Below are 19,953 nucleotides of genomic sequence, written 5' to 3'. Positions count from 1 at the left end.
CGTTGCGGATTGTCCCTTGCCACATGTTGCGGATTGAAACTTGCCACGTCACACGTTGCGGATTGTCCCTTGCCACATGTTGCGGATTGAAACTTGCCACGTCACACGTTGCGGATTGTCCCTTGCCACACATTGCAGATTGAAACTTGCCACGTCACCTGTCACACGTTGCGGATTGTCCCTTGCCACATGTTGCGGATTGAAACTTGCCACGTCACACGTTGCGGATTGTCCCTTGCCACACATTGCAGATTGAAACTTGCCACGTCACCTGTCACACGTTGCGGATTGTCCCTTGCCACATGTTGCGGATTGAAACTTGCCACGTCACACGTTGCGGATTGTCCCTTGCCACATGTTGCGGATTGAAACTTGCCACGTCACCTGTCACACGTTGCGGATTGTCCCTTGCCACACGTTGCAGATTGAAACTTGCCACATCACCCGTCACACGTTGCGGATTGTCCCTTGCCACACGTTGCGGATTGAAACTTGCCACGTCACCTGTCACACGTTGCGGATTGTCCCTTGCCACACGTTGCGGATTGAAACTTGCCATGTCACCTGTCACGCGTTGCGGATTGTCCCTTGCCACATGTTGCGGATTGAAACTTGCCACGTCACACGTTGCGGATTGTCCCTTGCCACATGTAGCGGATTGAAACTTGCCACGTCTCACATTGCGGATTGTCCCTTGCCACATGTTGCGGATTGAAACTTGCCACGTCTCACATTGCGGATTGTCCCTTGCCACACGTTGCGGATTGAAACTTGCCACGTCACCTGTCACACGCTGCGGATTGTCACTTGCCACGTCACGGATTGTCACTTGCCACGTCGCGGGTTGTCACTTGCCAGATGTTGCGGGTTGTCACTTGCTGTGTCACTTTCCTGCTAAGGTGGTCTCTTGGAAGTCAGGCAGCAGATAACTAGCCAGACAGCAGAGAGATGATGTCATCTCTCTGCTTCCCGGCTGCCTGCACAGTGAGGGCAGAACTGCATTGCAGGGATGCAGGGCGGGCACCGGGCGCTGAGAGATGATGTCATCTCTCTGCTACCCGCCCACTGGCTCCCTGATTGGCCAGCTGTCTACTCACCGACGTGCCGCCCTCTCTCTCTCTCTCATCCATGGAGCCGCCCGCTCTCTCAGACGCATTCTCAGCCAAGCTATGTCCCCACAACCTGTCAATTTTTGGGTCCAAAATACAGGACTGTCCCACATCTGGGTCACATTCACAACTGCCAATGCCAACACTGGCGCACTTCTTTAGCACCACCTCTCACCCACAATGCACTTTGCTCTCATTGGCCTCCCATAATTCATCTTGTTGCCCATTTCCTCCCATTCACTGCACATAGCTGATTTTTTTTTTATTAAATGGAGTTTTTTTTGTTGTGATTATATCCACCAGGACCAAAGACAGGTTCGGGAGCCAACCTGGCAATCTGGACATCTTGAAGGAAAGACCGTTACAGAGCGCTCAGTCTGACAGCAACCTCTTCTCAGGTAAGTAAAAAAAAACATGTGGATGGTCAAAACTTCTGCAAGTCCTTAACCACTTAAGACCTTTATGCAGGTAAAGGACCTGGCCAGTTTTTGTGATTCGGCACTGCGTCGCTTTAACAGACAATTGCGCGGTCGTGCGGCGTGACTCCCAAACAAAATTGGCGTCCTTTTTTTCCCACAAATAGAGCTTTCTTTTGGTGGTATTTGATCACCTCTGCGGTTTTTATTTTTTTTGCGCCATAAACAAAAATAGAGCGACAATTTTGAAAAAAAACAACAATATTTTTTACTTTTTGCTATAATAAATATCCCCCAAAAAATATGTAAAAAAAATAATTTTTTTCCTCAGTTTAGGCCGATACGTATTCTTCTACCTATTTTTGGTTAAAAAAATCGCAATAAGCGTTTATTGATTGGTTTGCGCAAAATTTATAGCGTTTACAAAATAGGGGATAGTTTTATTGCATTTTTATAATTTTTTTTTTACTACTAATAGCGGCGATCTGCAATTTTTTTTCGTGACCGCGACATTATGGCGGATACTTCGGACAATTTTGACACATTTTTGGGACCATTTTGTCCAAAAATGCTATAAAAATGCACTGATTACTGTGAAAATGACAATGGCAGTTTGGGAGTTAACCACAAGGGGGCGCTGAAGGGGTTAAGTGTGACCTCATATGTGTTTCTAACTGTAGGGGGGCGGGGCGGGGCTGGACGTGTGACGTCATTAATCGTGTTTCCCTATATCAGGGAACACACGATCAATGACACTGCCACAACAAAGAACAGGGAAGGTGTGTCTACACTCACCTCTCCCCGTTCTTCAGCTCTTGTGACCGATCGCGGGAAACCTGGCGGCGATCGGGTCATCGGAGGTCCAGATGGATGGTCAGACATGTAGTTGTCCTAAAAAGGGTTAATATCTCTCTTGGGAACTTCTGTGACGGACTATATAAGAAAACATTGGGGTGGCTTTGCAAATAGTCAGTCTTGTAGAGTAAAGTAGAATAGCACAGGATTATGGATGCTCGGGAAAGTTGTAAACCTCGAAATGTATGGAGTCTTTCCTCCAAGATGTTCCGTTCCTTCCACCACTGTCTTCATTCCATTTTCTATTACCAGTCTAACGCACCCTACAACTCTTCACCCAACATTGCCCAATAATGACCACCTTCTTTTTCTTCCAGCTGTTACAGCAGAAACATCGGCGTCTCCAGATGACACATCTACCATCCCATTATCGCCTATTTTCCGAACGGGCAGCGACCCAGTCCTCAGAGCCAAACTTCAAACAATCCAGCCTCTGGACTGCGGTGGTAACAATGCCTTGAGGGGTTCCGACAGCCAGCTACACTCCAAGGCTCCACCCAAGCCCATACGAGCTCCATCATTGCTGCTTCCAGACCCTCCTGATGGGATGGACACCTATTGGGAGTTGGTCCCTCGTGTCCCAGAGGCACCTCGAAGACTTATGGACACCATGAAAGTTGAGGAACGGTGGAAGAACCGCGCCCGAGCCACAGAGACCACTTTTGGTTTCCTGGACTCAGACAAGTCCCCAGATGTCATTCAGTCGTCAAAGGGTCATTTTGATTTAGACAACCCTAGAAACTCTAAACCGGTCTACTCCGAAGTTGTCAAAACAAAACTGGTTCATAAAGAGGTGGATAAATCTAGGACAGTCGTTTCTGAAAGCAATAAATACAAACCGGTCCATTCGCCGGAGGAAAGGCCTAAAACAGAACAATCTAGAACTGAACATCTCAGCCAACCACACCATAAGCCGAGACTTTCCAAGATGGACCATGTAATATTGGAGACTGCTGAAGATGAGGATGGTTTCATCCGGCCGCAGATTCAGACCATAACATCGTACAATCCCAAAACCTTCCCGTCCATTCTGCTGTCGCCGGAGAACAAGCCTCTGGAGGCAAATGCTCTGCGAAAGCTGAAAGAGATTGTTAGTCAACGAGACTGCAAGGAGAGCGCCCTCCATATTCTCCGCGAAAACTGCCAAGTAAGTCAAATCTATGGGGTAGATTCACGTACGGGCGCCTAAAATTAGGACGGCCTAGCCTACTTTTTTTAGGCTACACCGCCTTAAATTATTTAGGTTAAAAGTGATTCTCAAACCACTTACCTTCAAATTTTAGGCGGCGTAGCCTAAAACGAGCGGGCGTAAACGCGCCTAATTCAAATGACTGGGAGGGGGGCGTGTATTATTGAAATGAGGCTTGACCTCACGTTTTTTGACGTTTTTTACACTGCGCATGCCCCGGGCGACTACATTTCCCAGTGCACATTGCGGCTAAGTAGGCCGTACGGGCCTATTGATTTCGACGCGTACGTAAACGATGTAAATCCCGATTCGCGGATGACTTGCGCAAACAACATAAAAAATTCGAACCTCGCGGCGGGAACGGCGGCCATACTTAACATTGTTATTCCACCTCATAGGTGAAATAACTTTAGGCGGCCTATCGCGTACGGAAACGACGTAACTCGACGATGTAGGCCCGGCGTACGCTCGTAAATCGACGGGAATCGGCGTAGCCCCTCAATTACATAACCTAGGCCGGCCGCAATGGCAGCGCCATCTAGCGGGCAAAAGAAACATTGCAGCCTAAGATAGAATGGCTTGCGCCATTCTATCTTAGGTATGTTTAAGTGTATCTCTGTTAGAGAATACACTTAAACATAAGCTGGCTTCGATTCAGAGTTAGGTCGGCTTATCTGTAGATAAACCGGCCTAACTCTTTGTGAATCTACCTATATGTCTTCTGTCGAGAGCTGTCCATGCACCACATGATGGTTTCCAACTCATGATGGTTTCCAACTTGATCAGCACCGTGGTTTTACTTGAAATTGTGTGAGAACGAGCGAAAATGACTGTTAGGTAACGATTGTAGCCAAGGCCTGGAGGTCAACTCCGCGTGTCCGGTACGTGCAAATAACTAGGCCACTGTCCCGTAAGACGCTCGCAGTCTTTTCATTCAGCATGATGCAGTTGAGTTTGCGTTTTATCAAGGTAAGATCTATGACCGGACTTTTCCATACCAATGGGATATCGGTTTTAGCCGCTAAAAATATAAAGTACCCGTATATACTCGAGTATAAGCCGACCCGAATATAAGCGGAGGCACCTAATTTTACCACAAAAAAACTGGGAAAACGTATTGACTTGAATATAAGCCTAGGGGGAGAATGCAGCAGCAACTGTAAGTGGAAAAGAGGGTCAACAATGCCCATTTACACGCCTCACTGTGCCCATTGCATGCCTCACTGTGCCCATTGTATGCCTCCCTGTGCCCATTGCATGCCTCCCTGTGCCCATTGCATACCTCACAGTGCCCATTGCAGCCTCACTGTGCCCATTGCATGCCTCACAGTGCCCATTGCATGCCTCACATTGCCCATTGCATGCCTCACTGTGCCCATTGCATACCTCACAGTGCCCATTGCATGCCTCACTGTGCCCATTGCAGCCTCACAGTGCCCATTGCAGCCTCACTGTGCCCATTGCATACCTCCCAGTGCCCATTGCAGCCTCACTGTGCCCATTGCATGCCTTACAGTGCCCATTGCATGCCTCACAGTGCCCATTGCAGCCTCACTGTGCCCATTGCATGCCTCACAGTGCCCATTGCATGCCTCACTGTGCCAATTGCAGCCTCACTGTGCTGATCCGCATACCTGATCAGCCTGTGACATGCAGTCAGACGGCGGGCGTCCAGTGTAAAAAAGCCACGCCTCCTCCTCGTCCGGGATAGGCGGAACACTCAGTTTCCCAGCAGAGACTGTGTTCAGTGTTCCGCCTATCACGGACTTCCTCATCCCACGGACGAGGATGAGAGGACGTCCGTGATAGGCGGAACACTGAACACAGTCTCTGCTGGGAAAATGAGTGTTCCGCCTATCACGGACGAGGAGGAGGCGCGGCTTTTTTACACTGGACACCCGCCGTCTGACTGCAGATCACGGGCTGATCAGGTACGCAGACTCGAGTATAAGCCTGGGGGGGGCATTTTCAGCACTCGGCTTATACTTGAGTATATATGGTAGATTAATGTCTGTGTGTGTGCCGGGACAGTCTCAACCGGCTTATTTAACATGGCTGTGCTCCCGTCATTGGTCGTATTTACCATAGTTCTCCATACAACCTTCTACTTCACAGATAGACCTGCTGAGAGCGTGAGCCCCATAGGCAGGACTCGACAAACCTCAGGCATCAGGTCGCCATTGCAACCAGAAGTTTCAACCTAGCGCCCGAATGCTGCATACACATGCGTGTGCGCCACCCTCCCCCCCCCCGCTATGTATCCAGGTCTACGCTTTCCCATCTGCGGGCCCGGAACCGGCATAGCGGGGTGGGGGGGGGGGCACTGGGTAGAGAAGTGAGGGGGGGAAAGAGCGGACACACGTCATTTCTTGGTACCTGTTGACAGTTTCTCCACCCATCAAATCCGAGAAAGAATGTAATGCAGTGCGATCTGCATTACATTACTATGTAATTTACATTTACATTGACCCTGCATGTCTCATTAAAGTGAACCTGTCACCAAAAAAAAAAACATCACATGACTTTGTCCTCTGTGATAAAAAAATATATATATTCTTTTATAAAAAAAAGTTACACCCAAGCACAAAAAATCCCCAACCCCCCCCTAAATATACACACGCGGCAGGGCGCCTACGCCTGAAACCGTTGATTGCGATTCACGTTACATTCTTCTTCTAAGATTGTCCTGTATTTGGCTACATCCATCTTTCTTTCGACCAGCTTCCCTGCTGAAGAAAAGCATCCCCACACCACGATGCTACCACCACCACCATGTTTCACGGTGGGGATGGTGTGTTCAGGATGATGTGCAGTGTTAGTTTTCCCCCCACACATAGCATTTTGCTTTTAGACCAAAAAGTTGAATTTTGGTGTCATGTGACCAGAGCACCTTCTTCCACATGTTTGCTGTGTCCCCTCCCCCCACATGGCTTCTCACAAACTGCAATGCTATGCCGGCGTAGGCAAGTTACGTCGGCTGGATGAAGCCTATTTTTAGGCGTATCTTACTTTGTGGGTCCGGCGCACAGATACGACGGCGCATATTTGCACTTACGCGGCGTATCTTGAGATAGGTTCGGCGCAAGTGCTTTGTGAATCCGGGCCTTTGTGTTGGTCTATCACATAAAATCCCAATAAAATACATTTACGTTTTTGGTTGTAACATGAAAATATGTGGGAAATGTTAAGGGGTATGAATACTTTTTCAAGGCAGTGTAACCCTTCCAGTACTTTTAGTGTTAAAGGCCATCCTATTTATCACAAAAAGAGTAAATAAAAACCTAATAACGCTAATAATACTACAATACTAGAGTATGTGACATGGGTGGCCTTGCCATCGGGAATGTTGGGTTCTCCTCTAACGAACGTCTGTTAGTAAAATTGTAATTTTTCCGCTTTCACAGGAAATTCGGATGTGGGGGGTGAGCGAGGAGCAGCAGAGGATTATGGGGGTGAAGTCGGGCCTGGAACTGCTGACGTTACCCTACGGCCAGCAGCTGAGACGGGATCTGCTGGAGAGGTCAGTAATAGTCCTATGGGGGACGTCTTCTCTTCCCTCCAATGGAATGAAGGATGGAGGAAATGGGCGGAGTCATAGAGGCCTATTATTAAGGCGTGGTTTATTTTTTGGCCACTATGACATTTTTGCTGCTCATGTTGCAAAGGGGGGGAGGGGTGGGGGGGGGGCATTCAGATGTCCCCAGACCAATTTTTAGCTTTCAGCGCTGACGCACTTTGAATGACAATTGCGCGGTCGTGCGACGCTGCACCCAGATTACATTTTTATTATTTTCTCCCCACAAATAAATATTTATTTTGGTGGTATTTGATGACCTCTGTGGTTTTTATTTTTTGTTAAAATATTTTAAAAAGACAGAATTGTTTTTTTTATATATTTTTTTTATATATTTTGCTATATAATTTTGCAAACAGGTAATTTTTCTCCTTCATTGATGTACGCCGATGAGGTGGCACTGATGGGCACCGATCAGCGGCATTGATGGGCACTGATAAGGCGGCACTGGTGGGCACTGAGAGGTGGCACTGATAGGTGGCACTGGCGGGCACTGAGAAGTGGGACTAATAGGTGGCAGTGATGGGCACTGATGGGTGGCAGTGATGGGCACTGATTAGCACTGGAAACAGCGCCCAGAGGCGATTCAGTTCGCATGTGTTGCGCTTTACAAGTTTTTCACTCACTCACTGGTAGGTTACACTGATAGGCAGCACTGCTAGGTGACACTGATTGGAACCACTGATGGGCATTGATATGTGGCACTTGTGGGCGTTGATAGGGGGCACTGAGAAGTGGCACTAATAGGTGGCACTAATAGGTGGCAGTGATGAGCACTAGTGATGGGCACTGATGGGTGGCAGTGATGGGCACTGATCAGCACTGGTAGGTTACACTGATAGGCAGCACTGCTAGGTGGCACTGATTGGCACCACTGATGGGCATTCCTATGTGGCACTTGTGGGCATTGATAGGGGCACTGATAAGTGGCACTAATAGGTGGCAGTGATGGGCACTGATGGGTGGCAGTGATGGGCACTGGTAGGTTACACTAATAGGCAGCACTGATGAGGCACTGATTGGCACCACTGATGGGCATTGATAGGTGGCACTTGTGGGCATTGATAGGTGGTGCTGGTGGGCACTGGCAGGTGGCAATGGCAGGGGGTACTGATCGGCAGAATTGCCTCCTTCCTCTTCAGGATCGATGTCCCTTGCACATAAGCCGGTGATCGGCTTTTTCTCCTCCTCACACTGACAGCGGGTTAAGGTCTGGAGACTGGCGACTAGGCCATTCTTGTGCTTCTTCTTGAGCCACTCCTTTGTTGCCTTGGCGGTATGTTTTGGGTCACTGTCATGCTGGAAGACCCATCCCCCACCCATCTTCAGTGTTCTGTCTGAGGAAAGAAGGTTCTCACCCAAGATTTTACAATACGCGGCCCCGCCCATTGGCCCCTCAATGCGGCCAAGTCAGTCTGTAACTTTAGCGGACTATGCTTTGGGGCAAGGGTTTTGCACAGAGCAGCCCGGATCCTCCTCTTCTGGAGTGCCCCACCGGGGGGTTCCTGGCTCCTCCCCTTCATCGGGTGCCAGAAAACCTACTCTATCCAAAACAAAGTTTTGCTTTTAGTTGTACTTTTATATTGGGCTGTGCGGGGGAGGTGCGTCTTTAGCACTGCAGCTGTGAGGAAAGGTTTCCCAGAGAGATACGACGCGCTCTTGGCAGGGAAGGGTTGCAGATCAGTGGACGATTGTTAACCGGCTTTTTCTGTAACCGGAGTAACTAAACACAACAAAGAGCGCTTAGAGCCCATGTGGAATGCGCCCGCCCTGTGATTTCCTACCGCAGGGACACACAGGGATCTGTGCTCAGAGTTTCGGTACACGCCCCCCCCCCCCCTGCGCCAGCCTTAACCGGTTCCCCACCGGCGCACAACTATTTACGCCGACAGAATGGCAGGGCTGCACATATGGGCGTATATAGATGCGTATATAGATGCGAGCCGTGTGGTTGCACGTGCCCCGCTGGCGGAGCGCTCGCGACCCTGTCCCAAGCTCCGTGACCGCGGGACCCGAACGCCGCCGGTGTCCTGTGATCGGGTCACAGAGCTGAAGAACGGGGAGATGTCAGTGTAAGCACAACATCTCCCCGTTCTTCCTAGTGACATGTCACTGATCGTCTGTTCCCTGTCATCGGGAGCAGCGATCAGTGACGTGTGACGGCAACCCACGCCCCCTAACAGTTAGAATCACTCCCTAGGTCACACTTAACCCCTTCCGAGCCCCCTACAGGTCAACCCCTTCACTGCCAGTAATCAGTGCATTTCTATAGCACTGATCGCTGCAAAAATGAAAATGGTCCCAAAATGGTGTCAAAAGTGTCCGATGTGTCCGCCATAATGTCGCAGTCACGATAAAAATCGCAGATCGCCGCCATTACTAGTGAAAAAATTAAAATAATAAAAACGCATTAAATCTATCACCTATTTTGTAGACGCTATCACTATTGAAACCAATCAATAAACGCTTATTGCGATTTTTTTGAGGGAAAAAAACGTTTTTTTATTTATTTTTGGGGGATATTTATTATAGGAAAAAGTAAAAAATATTGCATTTTTTTTCAAAATTGTCGCTCTATTTTTGTTTATAGCGCAAAAAATAAAAACCGCAGAGGTGATCAAATACCACCAAAAGAAAGCTCTATTTGTGGGGAAAAAAGGACGCAAGTTTTGTTTGGGAGCCACGTCGCACGACCGCGCAATTGTCGGTTAAAGCGACGCAGTGCCGAATCGCAAAAAGGGGCCTGGTCCTTTAGCTGCATAATGGTCCGGGGCTGAAGTGGTTAAGGGGGCGTGGCAAGGGGGTGTGTCCTATGCCTGTATACTTTTTCTGATAGGTGTCCCTCATTCCCATATTTAAAAAGTTGGGAGGTGTGCCACGCCAGATTCTGCACTCTCCAGTTTTGGCAAATCAGCCCCAATCAAAGTATTGTTTGCAAATAAAAAAAAAATTATCAAAAGTACGATTTTATCAGTACGATCGATTTTCTATCATTTTATCGGTCTGATTACAATCAGTTCGCCGACGCACATATACACTAAATTACCAAAAGTATTCGATTATTGCTGCTCCATTGATGAAGTACAGGGGTCTCCAAACTTTACAAACAAAGGGCCAGTTTACGGTCCATTAACCACTTAAGACCCGGACCTTTAGGCAGCTTAAGGACCCGGACAGTTTTTGCGATTCGGCAATGCGTCGCTTTAACTGACAATTGCGCGGTCGTGCGACGTGGCTCCCAAACAAAATTGGCGTCCTTTTTTTCCCACAAATAGAGCTTTCTTTTGGTGGTATTTGATCACCTCTGCGGTTTTACTTTTTGCGCTATAAACAAAAATAGAGCGAGAATTTAAAAAAAATTCAATATTTTTTACTTTTCGCTATAATAAATATCCCCCAAAATATATAAAAAAACATTTTTTTTCCTCAGTTTAGGCCGATACGTATTCTTCTACCTATTTTTGGTAAAAAAAAAATCGCAATAAGCGTTTATCGATTGGTTTGCGCCAAATTTATAGCATTTACAATATAGGGGATAGTTTTATTGCATTTTTATAATTTTTTTTTTTTTTTACTACTTATGTCGGCGATCAGCGATTTTTTTCGTGACTGCGACATTATGGCGGACACTTCGGACAATTTTGACACATTTTTGGGACCATTGTCATTTTCACAGCAAAAAATGCATTAAAAATGCACTGATTACTGTGAAAATGACAATTGCAGTTTGGGAGTTAACCACAAGGGGGCGCTGAAGGGGTTATGTGTGACCTCATTTGTGTTTCTAACTGTAGGGGGGTGTGGCTGTAGGTGTGACGTCATTGATTGTGTTTCCCTATAAAAGGGAACACACAATCAATGACAGTGCCACAGTGAAGAACGGGGAAGCTGTGTTTACATACAGCTCTACATGTGTTTACATACAGCTCAGTGGCGATCGGGTCCCGCGACCACGGAGCTTCGGACCGGGTCGCGTGCACGCGCCCGCGCGACCCCACGGCTGGGCTTAAAGAGCCACGTACATGTACGTTGATGTGCCCAGCCATGCCATTCTGCCGGCGTATATCGACGTGAAGGGGTCCTTAAGTGGTTAAGCCCCACGTACACACGATCAGAAGATCGTACGATAATCAGATCGTTAGTGCAGAGCTTTCGGGAGCCGATCATGACAGTTCATCCGATTATTATGCGATTGGGACTGCACGGAAATGTTATGTTCGCGCAATGACAGATAAGTGCAATACAAATACGTGACTTTAGGAGGGCCGGACTGTAGCCAGCTGGAGTAGAAAATGAGCCAATGACAATGACTCAGGCCTGGTGGTCAGCGGCAGTAAAACCTTTATGTAGCTCCTGTGTGGTCAGCAGGAGAAGACAAATGGTGAAAATGAAGAGAAGCGGGAATGTAGAATGCGAATGTTTATTCTCTCTTCTCCCCCGCCTCTAGGCACCACCTGCTGTCTCTGGGGGTAGCTGTGGATATCCTGGGCTGCACCGGCGCGGTGAGCGAGAGAGCGCACACCCTGCACCGTATTATCCATCTGGCCATGGAGCTGAAGGACTTTGCTGGAGATCTTTTTGGTTTTTCGGCTGTTATGAAGGCCCTGACCATGCCCCAGGTAAGGACGGGGCTCAGATGTTGGGAACCCCATTTTTTTAAGGGAGAGGGGATGCTGGGAATATAATGTTAGGGGGAAAGGGATGCTGGGAATATCATTTTAAAGAGGCAGGGGACATTGGGAACCCAATTTATAAGGGCGAAGGGACATTGAGAACCCAATTTATAAGGGTGAGGGGACATTGGGAACCCAATTTATAAGGGCGAAGGGACATTGAGAACCCAATTTATAAGGGTGAGGGGACATTGGGAACCCAATTTATAAGGGCGAAGGGACATTGGGAACCCAATTTATAAGGGCGAAGGGACATTGGGAACCCAATTTATAAGGGCGAAGGGACATTGAGAACCCAGTTTATAAGGGCGAAGGGACATTGAGAACCCAACTTATAAGGGCGAAGGGACATTGAGAACCCAATTTATAAGGGCGAGGGACATTGGGAACCCAATTTATAAGGGCGAAGGGACATTGGGAACCCAATTTATAAGGGCGAAGGGACATTGGGAACCCAATTTATAAGGGCGAGGGACATTGGGAACCCAATTTATAAGGGCGAAGGGACATTGAGAACCCAACTTATAAGGGCGAAGGGACATTGACAACCCAATTTATAAGGGCGAAGGGACACTGGGAACCCAATTTATAAGGGCGAAGGGACATTGGGAACCCAATTTATAAGGGCGAAGGGACACTGGGAACCCAATTTATAAGGGCGAAGGGACATTGGGAACCCAATTTATAAGGGCGAAGGGACATTGAGAACCCAATTTATAAGGGCGAAGGGACATTGGAAACCCAATTTATAAGGGCGAAGGGACATTGAGAACCCAATTTATAAGGGCGAAGGGACACTGGGAACCCAATTTATAAGGGCGAAAGGGACATTGGAAACCCAATTTATAAGGGCAAAGGGTCACTGGGAACCCAATTTATAAGGGGAAGGGACATTGGGAACCCAATTTATAAGGGGAAGGGACATTGGGAACCCAATTTATAAGGGCGAAGGGACATTGGGAACCCAATTTATAAGGGCGAAGGGACATTGGAAACCCAATTTATAAGGGCGAAGGGACATTGGGAACCCAATTTATAAGGGCGAAGGGACATTGGGAACCCAATTTATAAGGGCGAAGGGACATTGAGAACCCAATTTATAAGGGCGAAGGGACACTGGGAACCCAATTTATAAGGGCGAAAGGGACATTAAGAACCCAATTTATAAGGGCGAAGGGACACTGGGAACCCAATTTATAAGGGCGAAGGGACATTGAGAACCCAATTTATAAGGGCGAAGGGACATTGGAAACCCAATTTATAAGGGCGAAGGGACATTGGAAACCCAATTTATAAGGGCGAAGGGACACTGGGAACCCAATTTATAAGGGCGAAGGGACATTGGGAACCCAATTTATAAGGGCGAAGGGACATTGGGAACCCAATTTATAAGGGCGAAGGGACATTGAGAACCCAATTTATAAGGGCGAAGGGACACTGGGAACCCAATTTATAAGAGCGAATGGACACTGGGAACCCAATTTATAAGGGCGAAGGGACATTGGGAACCCAATTTATAAGGGAGAAGGGACACTGGGAACCCAATTTATAAGAGCGAATGGACACTGGGAACCCAATTTATAAGGGCGAAGGGACATTGGGAACACAATTTATAAGGGCGAAGGGACATTGGGAACCCAATTTATAAGGGAGAGGGGATGCGGCCCCGTGTCAGGTTGTCTGTATGGGGCCCCGTGTCAGGTTGTCTGTATGCGGCCCCGTGTCAGGTTGTCTGTATGCGGCCCCGTGTCAGGTTGTCTGTATGCGGCCCCGTGTCAGGTTGTCTGTATGCGGCCCCGTGTCAGGTTGTCTGTATGCGGCCCCGTGTCAGGTTGTCTGTATGCGGCCCAGTGTCAGGTTGTCTGTATGCGGCCCTGTGTCAGGTTGTCTGTATGGGGCCCCCGTGTCAGGTTGTCTGTATGGGGCCCCGTGTCAGGTTGTCTGTATGCGGCCCCGTGTCAGGTTGTCTGTATGCGGCCCCGTGTCAGGTTGTCTGTATGGGGCCCCGTGCCAGGTTGTCTGTATGGGGCCCCGTGTCAGGTTGTCTGTATGGGGCCTCGTGTCAGGTTGTCTGTATGGGGCCCCGTGTCAGGTTGTCTGTATGGGGCCCCGTGTCAGGTTGTCTGTATGTGGCCCCGTGTCAGGTTGTCTGTATGCGGCCCCGTGTCAGGTTGTCTGTATGCGGCCCCGTGTCAGGTTGTCTGTATGGGGCCCCGTGTCAGGTTGTCTGTATGGTGCCCCGTTTTTTGCCCAAGCATTTAGCTGTTTAAGGCAAGAATAGGCTTCTTGTGCTTATCCACCAATCAGAAGCAATCTCTGAGACAGCCACATTTTTATTCCAGGTTGCCCGCCTGGAACAAACATGGCAATCGCTCCGGCAAACGCACACCGACAGCGCCATCGCTTTCCACAAACAGCTGAAACCGGCCTTACGGGAAATGGAGGAATGTAAGTTGTCCTTCTCCAGAGACACAAACTTCAGGATTTTCCTCTATACCCCTCTGTGACCTTCACCGCCAACGTGGCGCCACCGTCCTCAGAAATCCAACAGCGCGATCAATACTTTATTTATTACCACCTGTGTTGTGTTCATGTGAAAAGTACACGGAATGCAAACATTCCATAGGCAGCTGTAAATAACAAAGCAACAATATATGAACTCTCTCTATGAGAACCACTTGGGTCATAAATACCTACAAAGTTACAAAGTTACAAACGCTCTTCTGGAAGAACGGTCAAACATTCCCACAGACACACTCCTAAACCTTGTGGACGGCCTTCCCAGAAGAGTTGAAGCTGTTATAGATACAAAGGGCGGGGCCAACTCAATATTGGACCCTACGGACTAAGACTGGGGATGCCATTAAAGTTAATGTAAAGGCAGGCGTCCCAATACTTTTGGAAAGATAGTGAATATAGACTCAACCACATGGAGATATCTTCCATATCATCCTGTCAATGGTTGGACTCCAACGCATTTCAACTCATAAAGAGTCTTCATCAGGGGGTAAGCAATATTGAACCCTACGGACAAAGACTGGAATGCCATTAAAGTTCATGGCCCAGATTCACAAAGCACTTACGCCGACGTATAACACGTTACGCCGACGTAAGTGCAAATGTGCACCGGCGTATGTTTGCGCCAGACCCATAAACTAATATGCGCCTAAAACAGGCTACACCCCGCAGACGTAACTTGCCTACGCAGGCGTAGGGTGGGCGCACATTTAGGCTGGGCGCATGGTGCCGCTCCCATTGATTAGCCATTCAAACATGCAAATGGGAAATACGGCGATTCACGAACGAGATGCGCATAAGTTGTACGTCTGGCGTAAAGTTATTCCCCATAAAGGAGGTGCAACCCAGCAACAGACATGCTCAGGTCTGCACCAGGGAACACAAGCCGGCGTATTGTGCATTGGACGCGTGTCTGGCTGGGCGTATGTTATGTTCACGGCGTACGCGGTGATCCGACGTAGCTTAGGCAGTTGTGCCGGCGTGGTTGTGAGCAGGCGCAGGGGGCATGTGCAGTTCGTGATACGTACCTGTCTGGCGCTCGGCCCATCATTTGCATGGGGTCACGCCTCATTTGCATGGGTTCACGCCCACTTCCACCTATGCCGACGTGTGCCTTCGAAACCTACGCCACTCTGGCGCAGCGTTGGAAGCACTGGCTTTCTGAATGCAATGCTTGCCTCTCTGCGCTGCGTTGGCGTAGCGTACAGCGGCGTAATGTGCGCCTTGCTCTCTGTAAATCTGGGCCCATGTGCGTGTAAAGTTAGGTGTCCCAATACTTTTGACACTATAGTGTAGCTTGTACCAGAGAGGTGTCCCAAGTGGAAGATTCCCCCTAACATGTTCTGGTCACTTCCTGTTGCAGTGACCGGGGTCGCCAGCCAAACAGGGTTTCTAAACCTCGCCAGCAGGGACAAACCTGAGAGGGGTTTCACCTCCACACTGAAAATGTTTTTCTTTTTTATGCCATTTCTAGTTTTTAATATAAGACCATTTTCTTGTGTCCCCCCCAGGCCTGTCACTGCCATCATTGACCAATATAGTGGTGCCGTACGTCCTGCCAGTTCTCAGGGCCTTGGAAGGAGAAGATGACTGGGGTGGCCCCGTGGAGGAGAGCTGCGGGCGGCTCCTGCGTGTACTGCAAGCAGCGAGGACGTACGTCGCCAATGAGGAGACTTACCGCAATAATGCCGAGAACAAACTAGCCGGTGAGAATCGAATAGTGACAGTTCATGGAGACGGGGACTTGGATCCGACTTCAAAGGCCCGCCTCCCAAAAAATAGAGCCCCCTCAGAAGCCAGGGCCCATAATCAGAGGCTAGCCTGCAGTCCCCTCTAAAAGCCCCTGTCCCGGTGTGAGACATCAGGGGCTTGTTTAGACCCCTGATATTTCACCAAAGCCCCTCCCCCCCCCAACAGGGCTCCTTGTAAAAAAGTCGTTATAAGAAATAATATTGTAAAAAAAAAAAAGCTCCTGTCCTGGGTGGGCGTGTCACAACCCTTTTACCCCTTCCCTTTAACCCCTTCCCGCCCGCCTATAGCAGAATGACTGCCGGGCGGTGGTTCAGTTATCCTGAGTGGGTGTCATATGATGTCCAGCGGGATAACAGCCGCCGCGCGCACGTGGGGGCGCGCCTCACAGCGATTGGTGGTGCGGTGTGTCAGTTTGATACACCGCGACACCGATCTCAGACGGAGGCTCTTTATCTGACAGACGCGATTAGAGGAGAGCCCATCGGCTTCTCTCCTGACGGGAGGGGGGGTTGTGCTGATTGTTTATCAGCACAGACCCCCCTCGGATGCCCGCCCAGGACCACCAGGGAAGGCCACAACACTGGACCACTAGATATGCCACCCTAGACCATCAGAAAAATGCCAATCCGTGCCCAGGCAGATGCCAATCAGTGCCCATCCAAAATGCCTGCCAGTGCCACCAGGGATGCCTTTCAGTGCCCAGCAGTTCCGCCTATCAGTGCCCAGCAGTGCCGCCTATCAGTGTCACTCATAAGTACCCATCAGTGCAGCCTTTCAGTGCCCATCAGTGTCGCCCATGAGTGCCATCATTGCCATCTATCAGTGCTGCATATCAATGCCACCCATCAGTGCTGCCTACCAGTGCCCATCAGTGTGCCACCTTATTGGTGCTGCCTTATCAGTGCCGCTTTATCGCTGCCGATCAGTAAAGGAGAAAACTTATTTACAAAATATTATAATAGAAAATTTTGGTCTTTTTTTTATTTGTTTAGCAAAAAATAAAAACCGCAGAGGCAATAAAATACCACCAAAATAAAGCTCTGTTTGTGGGAACAAAAATTCTGTTTCTGTACAGTGTAGCACGACCGCGCAATTGTCATTCAAAAAGCGACAGCGCTGAAAGCTGAAAATTGGCCTGGGCAGGAAGGGGGTGTAGAAGGGGTACCTGGATTTGAAAAATCGGTGCTCCCCGGCCAAAGGTCCCCAGGCAACAAACTTTGCACACTTGTAAAGGAGAAATGGGGCTATAGGTGTGCCAAGTTCCGGGTCCAGGGGACCTACAACCGGCCAGTACCGGGTCTGCAATGTCTCCGGAGAAATTCCCGTTTAACATGGGAGTCTATGGAAGGGCTGCCTGGCTTTGAAAAATCGGTGCTCCCCAGCCGTAGGTCCCCTGGACAACAAACTTTGCACACTTGTAGAGAAGAAATGGGGCTATAGGTGTGCCAAGTTCCCGAGTCCAGGGGACCTACAACCGGCCGGTACCAGGTCCACAAATTCACCGGAGAAATTACAGTTTAACATTGGAGTCTATGGAAGGGGTGCCTGGCTTTGAAAAATCGGTGCTCCCCAGCCATAGGTCTCCCAGACAACAAACTTTGCACACTTGTAGAGGAGAAATGGGGCTACAGGTGTGCCAAGTTCCGGGATCAGGGGACCTACAACAAGCCGGTACTAGGTCCACAAAATCTCCAGAGAAATTACCGTTTAACATGGGAGTCTATGGAAAGGGTGCCCGAATATTAAAAATCGGTGCTCCCCGGCCGTAGTTCCCCCGGGCAACAAACTGTGCACACTTGTAGAGGAAGAGCGGGGCTACGGGTGTGCCAAGTTCCGGGTCCAGGGGACCTACAACCGGCCAGTACAAGGTCCCCAATGTCTCGGGAGAAATTACATTTTAACATGGGAGTCTATGGAAGGGGTTCCCGAATATGAAAAATCGGTGCTCCCCGGCCGTAGTTCCCCCGGACAACAAACTGTGCACACTTGTAGAGGAAGAGCGGGGCTACGGGTGTGCCAAGTTCCGGGTCCAGGGGACCTACAACCGGCCAGTACTGGGTCCCCAATGTCTCCGGAGAAATTACCGTTTAACATGGGAGTCTATGGAAGGGGTGCCCGGTTTTAAGGAAGAGTGGGGCTACATGTGTGCCAAGTTTGGGGTCGCAGGAGGTAATCGCAGAATGAAAAGATGATATCCAGGTTCCTGCGAAAGACGATTTTATTCATACAGTTGTTGGTCTTCATCCCGCAGGATTCGTTCCTCACCCCGAACTCAGAGAGGCCTTCCAGACGGAGTTCTCCCTCAGGATTTTCTGGGGCAGTAAAGGCGCCGCGGTGGAACAAAGTGAAAGATACAAGAAGTTTGACCAGATCCTGAGCGTTTTATCCCAGAAACTGGAGCCAGAGACTCCGAGAAGTCGGCTAGCGAGTTCTGTGTATGGACACGCCTACTAGACTGATATCTGATCAAAGTAGGTCAACTTTATCGAAAAAAGTCAACAATGACATTCTGATTTGTTACAATTCTCTACGGAGTTCATTCTTCACCTTCCAACCACAAGATGTTCAGCGACTCCGTATATCTTCTCCTGATAGCCTCACGGGCCCCTGGGCAAAGTAATGCACTGGGCCTCTACCAGCCTGCCCCAGATGTAATGCAAGACTATCATGGGGCCCCCTATGCACCTGGGGCCCCTGGGCAGTGCCCATGCATTAGGACAGCCCTGTATCTACTTGACCGAAATGTAGTCACACCTTTTTTTCTGTTGTTTATAGCTTGCCACTTTTATATCTATTAGACCAGTGATCTCCAAACTGTGGCCCGGGGGCCGGACGCGGCCCTTTGCTTGCTTTTATCCGGCCCTTGGGGAACTATTTCATTCACTGACACCATCAAAAGGTACACAGTTACTCATGACACCAACAATTGTGCCCAATGACACCAATGATGGGGCACAATTCCACCCAATGACATCAACAATGGGGCACAAAGACGGGGCACAATTCCTACCAAAGATGGGGCACAATTCCTCCCAATGACATCAACAATGGGGCCCAATGATGAGGCACTATTCCTCCCAATGACATCAACAATGGGGCCCAATGATGAGGCACTATTCCTCCCAATGACATCAACAATGGGGCCCAATGACGGGGCACAAATCCTACCAATGACACCAATCATTGGTGTCATTGGGAGGAATAGTGCCCCATAATTGGTGTCATTGATAAGAATTGTGTTCCATCAGTGGTGTCATTAAGAGGAATTGTGCCCCATCATTGGTGTCAGTGGGAGGAATAGTGTCCCATCATTGGTGTCCTTGGGAGGAATAGTGCCCCGTCATTGGTGTCATTGGGAGGAATGGTGCCCCATTGTTGGAATCTGTGGATGAAAACCTGCCCCAAGGGCCAGATAAAGGCAAGCAAAGCCTATCCTCTCACCTTTTGTATCACTCAGCTGAACCTTACACTTCATACAATATACAGTACAGACCTTCCCATTGGTCAGCGCAGCGCCCGGTACAACTGGCCCTTCACTTTGAACTGGTAACACCTCGGCAGACTGATATTGCTGTTTATTTTATTATTTCTATTTTTATGAAAGACTTTGCATTCCGTCTCTGTAACTATATGTAAAAAATAAAATATTAAAGCTTATTTTTACACAATTGCGGACCCTTTCTTATCGACGTTCTGTAGGTAACAAATAATAAAAAAAAGAATTTCTTCCTCAGTTTAGGCCGATACGTATTCTTCTACATATTTTTGGTAAAAAAAATCAATAAGCGTTTATTGATTGGTTTGCGCAAAATTTATAGCGTTTACAAAATAGGGGATAGAATTATGGCATTTTTATTATTATTATTTT

General features: G+C 48.7%; 1 protein-coding gene across 3 annotated transcripts in view; it reads left to right on the top strand.

Annotated features, from left to right (window-relative positions):
• The window catches only part of LOC120919636 (breast cancer anti-estrogen resistance protein 3 homolog), a 43,357-nt gene extending 24,395 nt beyond the window's left edge, over positions 1–18,962 (top strand). For all 3 annotated transcript variants that reach the window (XM_040331883.1, XM_040331884.1, XM_040331882.1), the window contains 7 exons: positions 1,413–1,507; positions 2,698–3,527; positions 6,974–7,089; positions 11,591–11,762; positions 14,159–14,264; positions 15,845–16,039; positions 18,337–18,962. In XM_040331883.1, coding sequence (XP_040187817.1) covers positions 1,413–1,507; positions 2,698–3,527; positions 6,974–7,089; positions 11,591–11,762; positions 14,159–14,264; positions 15,845–16,039; positions 18,337–18,539 — 1,717 coding nt within the window. In that variant the 3' untranslated portion in view covers positions 18,540–18,962. The remainder of the gene's footprint in view (positions 1–1,412; positions 1,508–2,697; positions 3,528–6,973; positions 7,090–11,590; positions 11,763–14,158; positions 14,265–15,844; positions 16,040–18,336) is intronic.
• The last annotated feature ends 991 nt before the right edge of the window (positions 18,963–19,953 follow it).

The sequence above is a fragment of the Rana temporaria genome, chromosome 12 (assembly GCF_905171775.1).
Source record: "Rana temporaria chromosome 12, aRanTem1.1, whole genome shotgun sequence".
NCBI classification, from domain to species: Eukaryota; Metazoa; Chordata; class Amphibia; order Anura; family Ranidae; genus Rana; species Rana temporaria.
The sequence above is the reverse complement of the archived record's forward strand: the minus strand, read 5'-3'. Positions and strand labels throughout refer to the sequence as shown.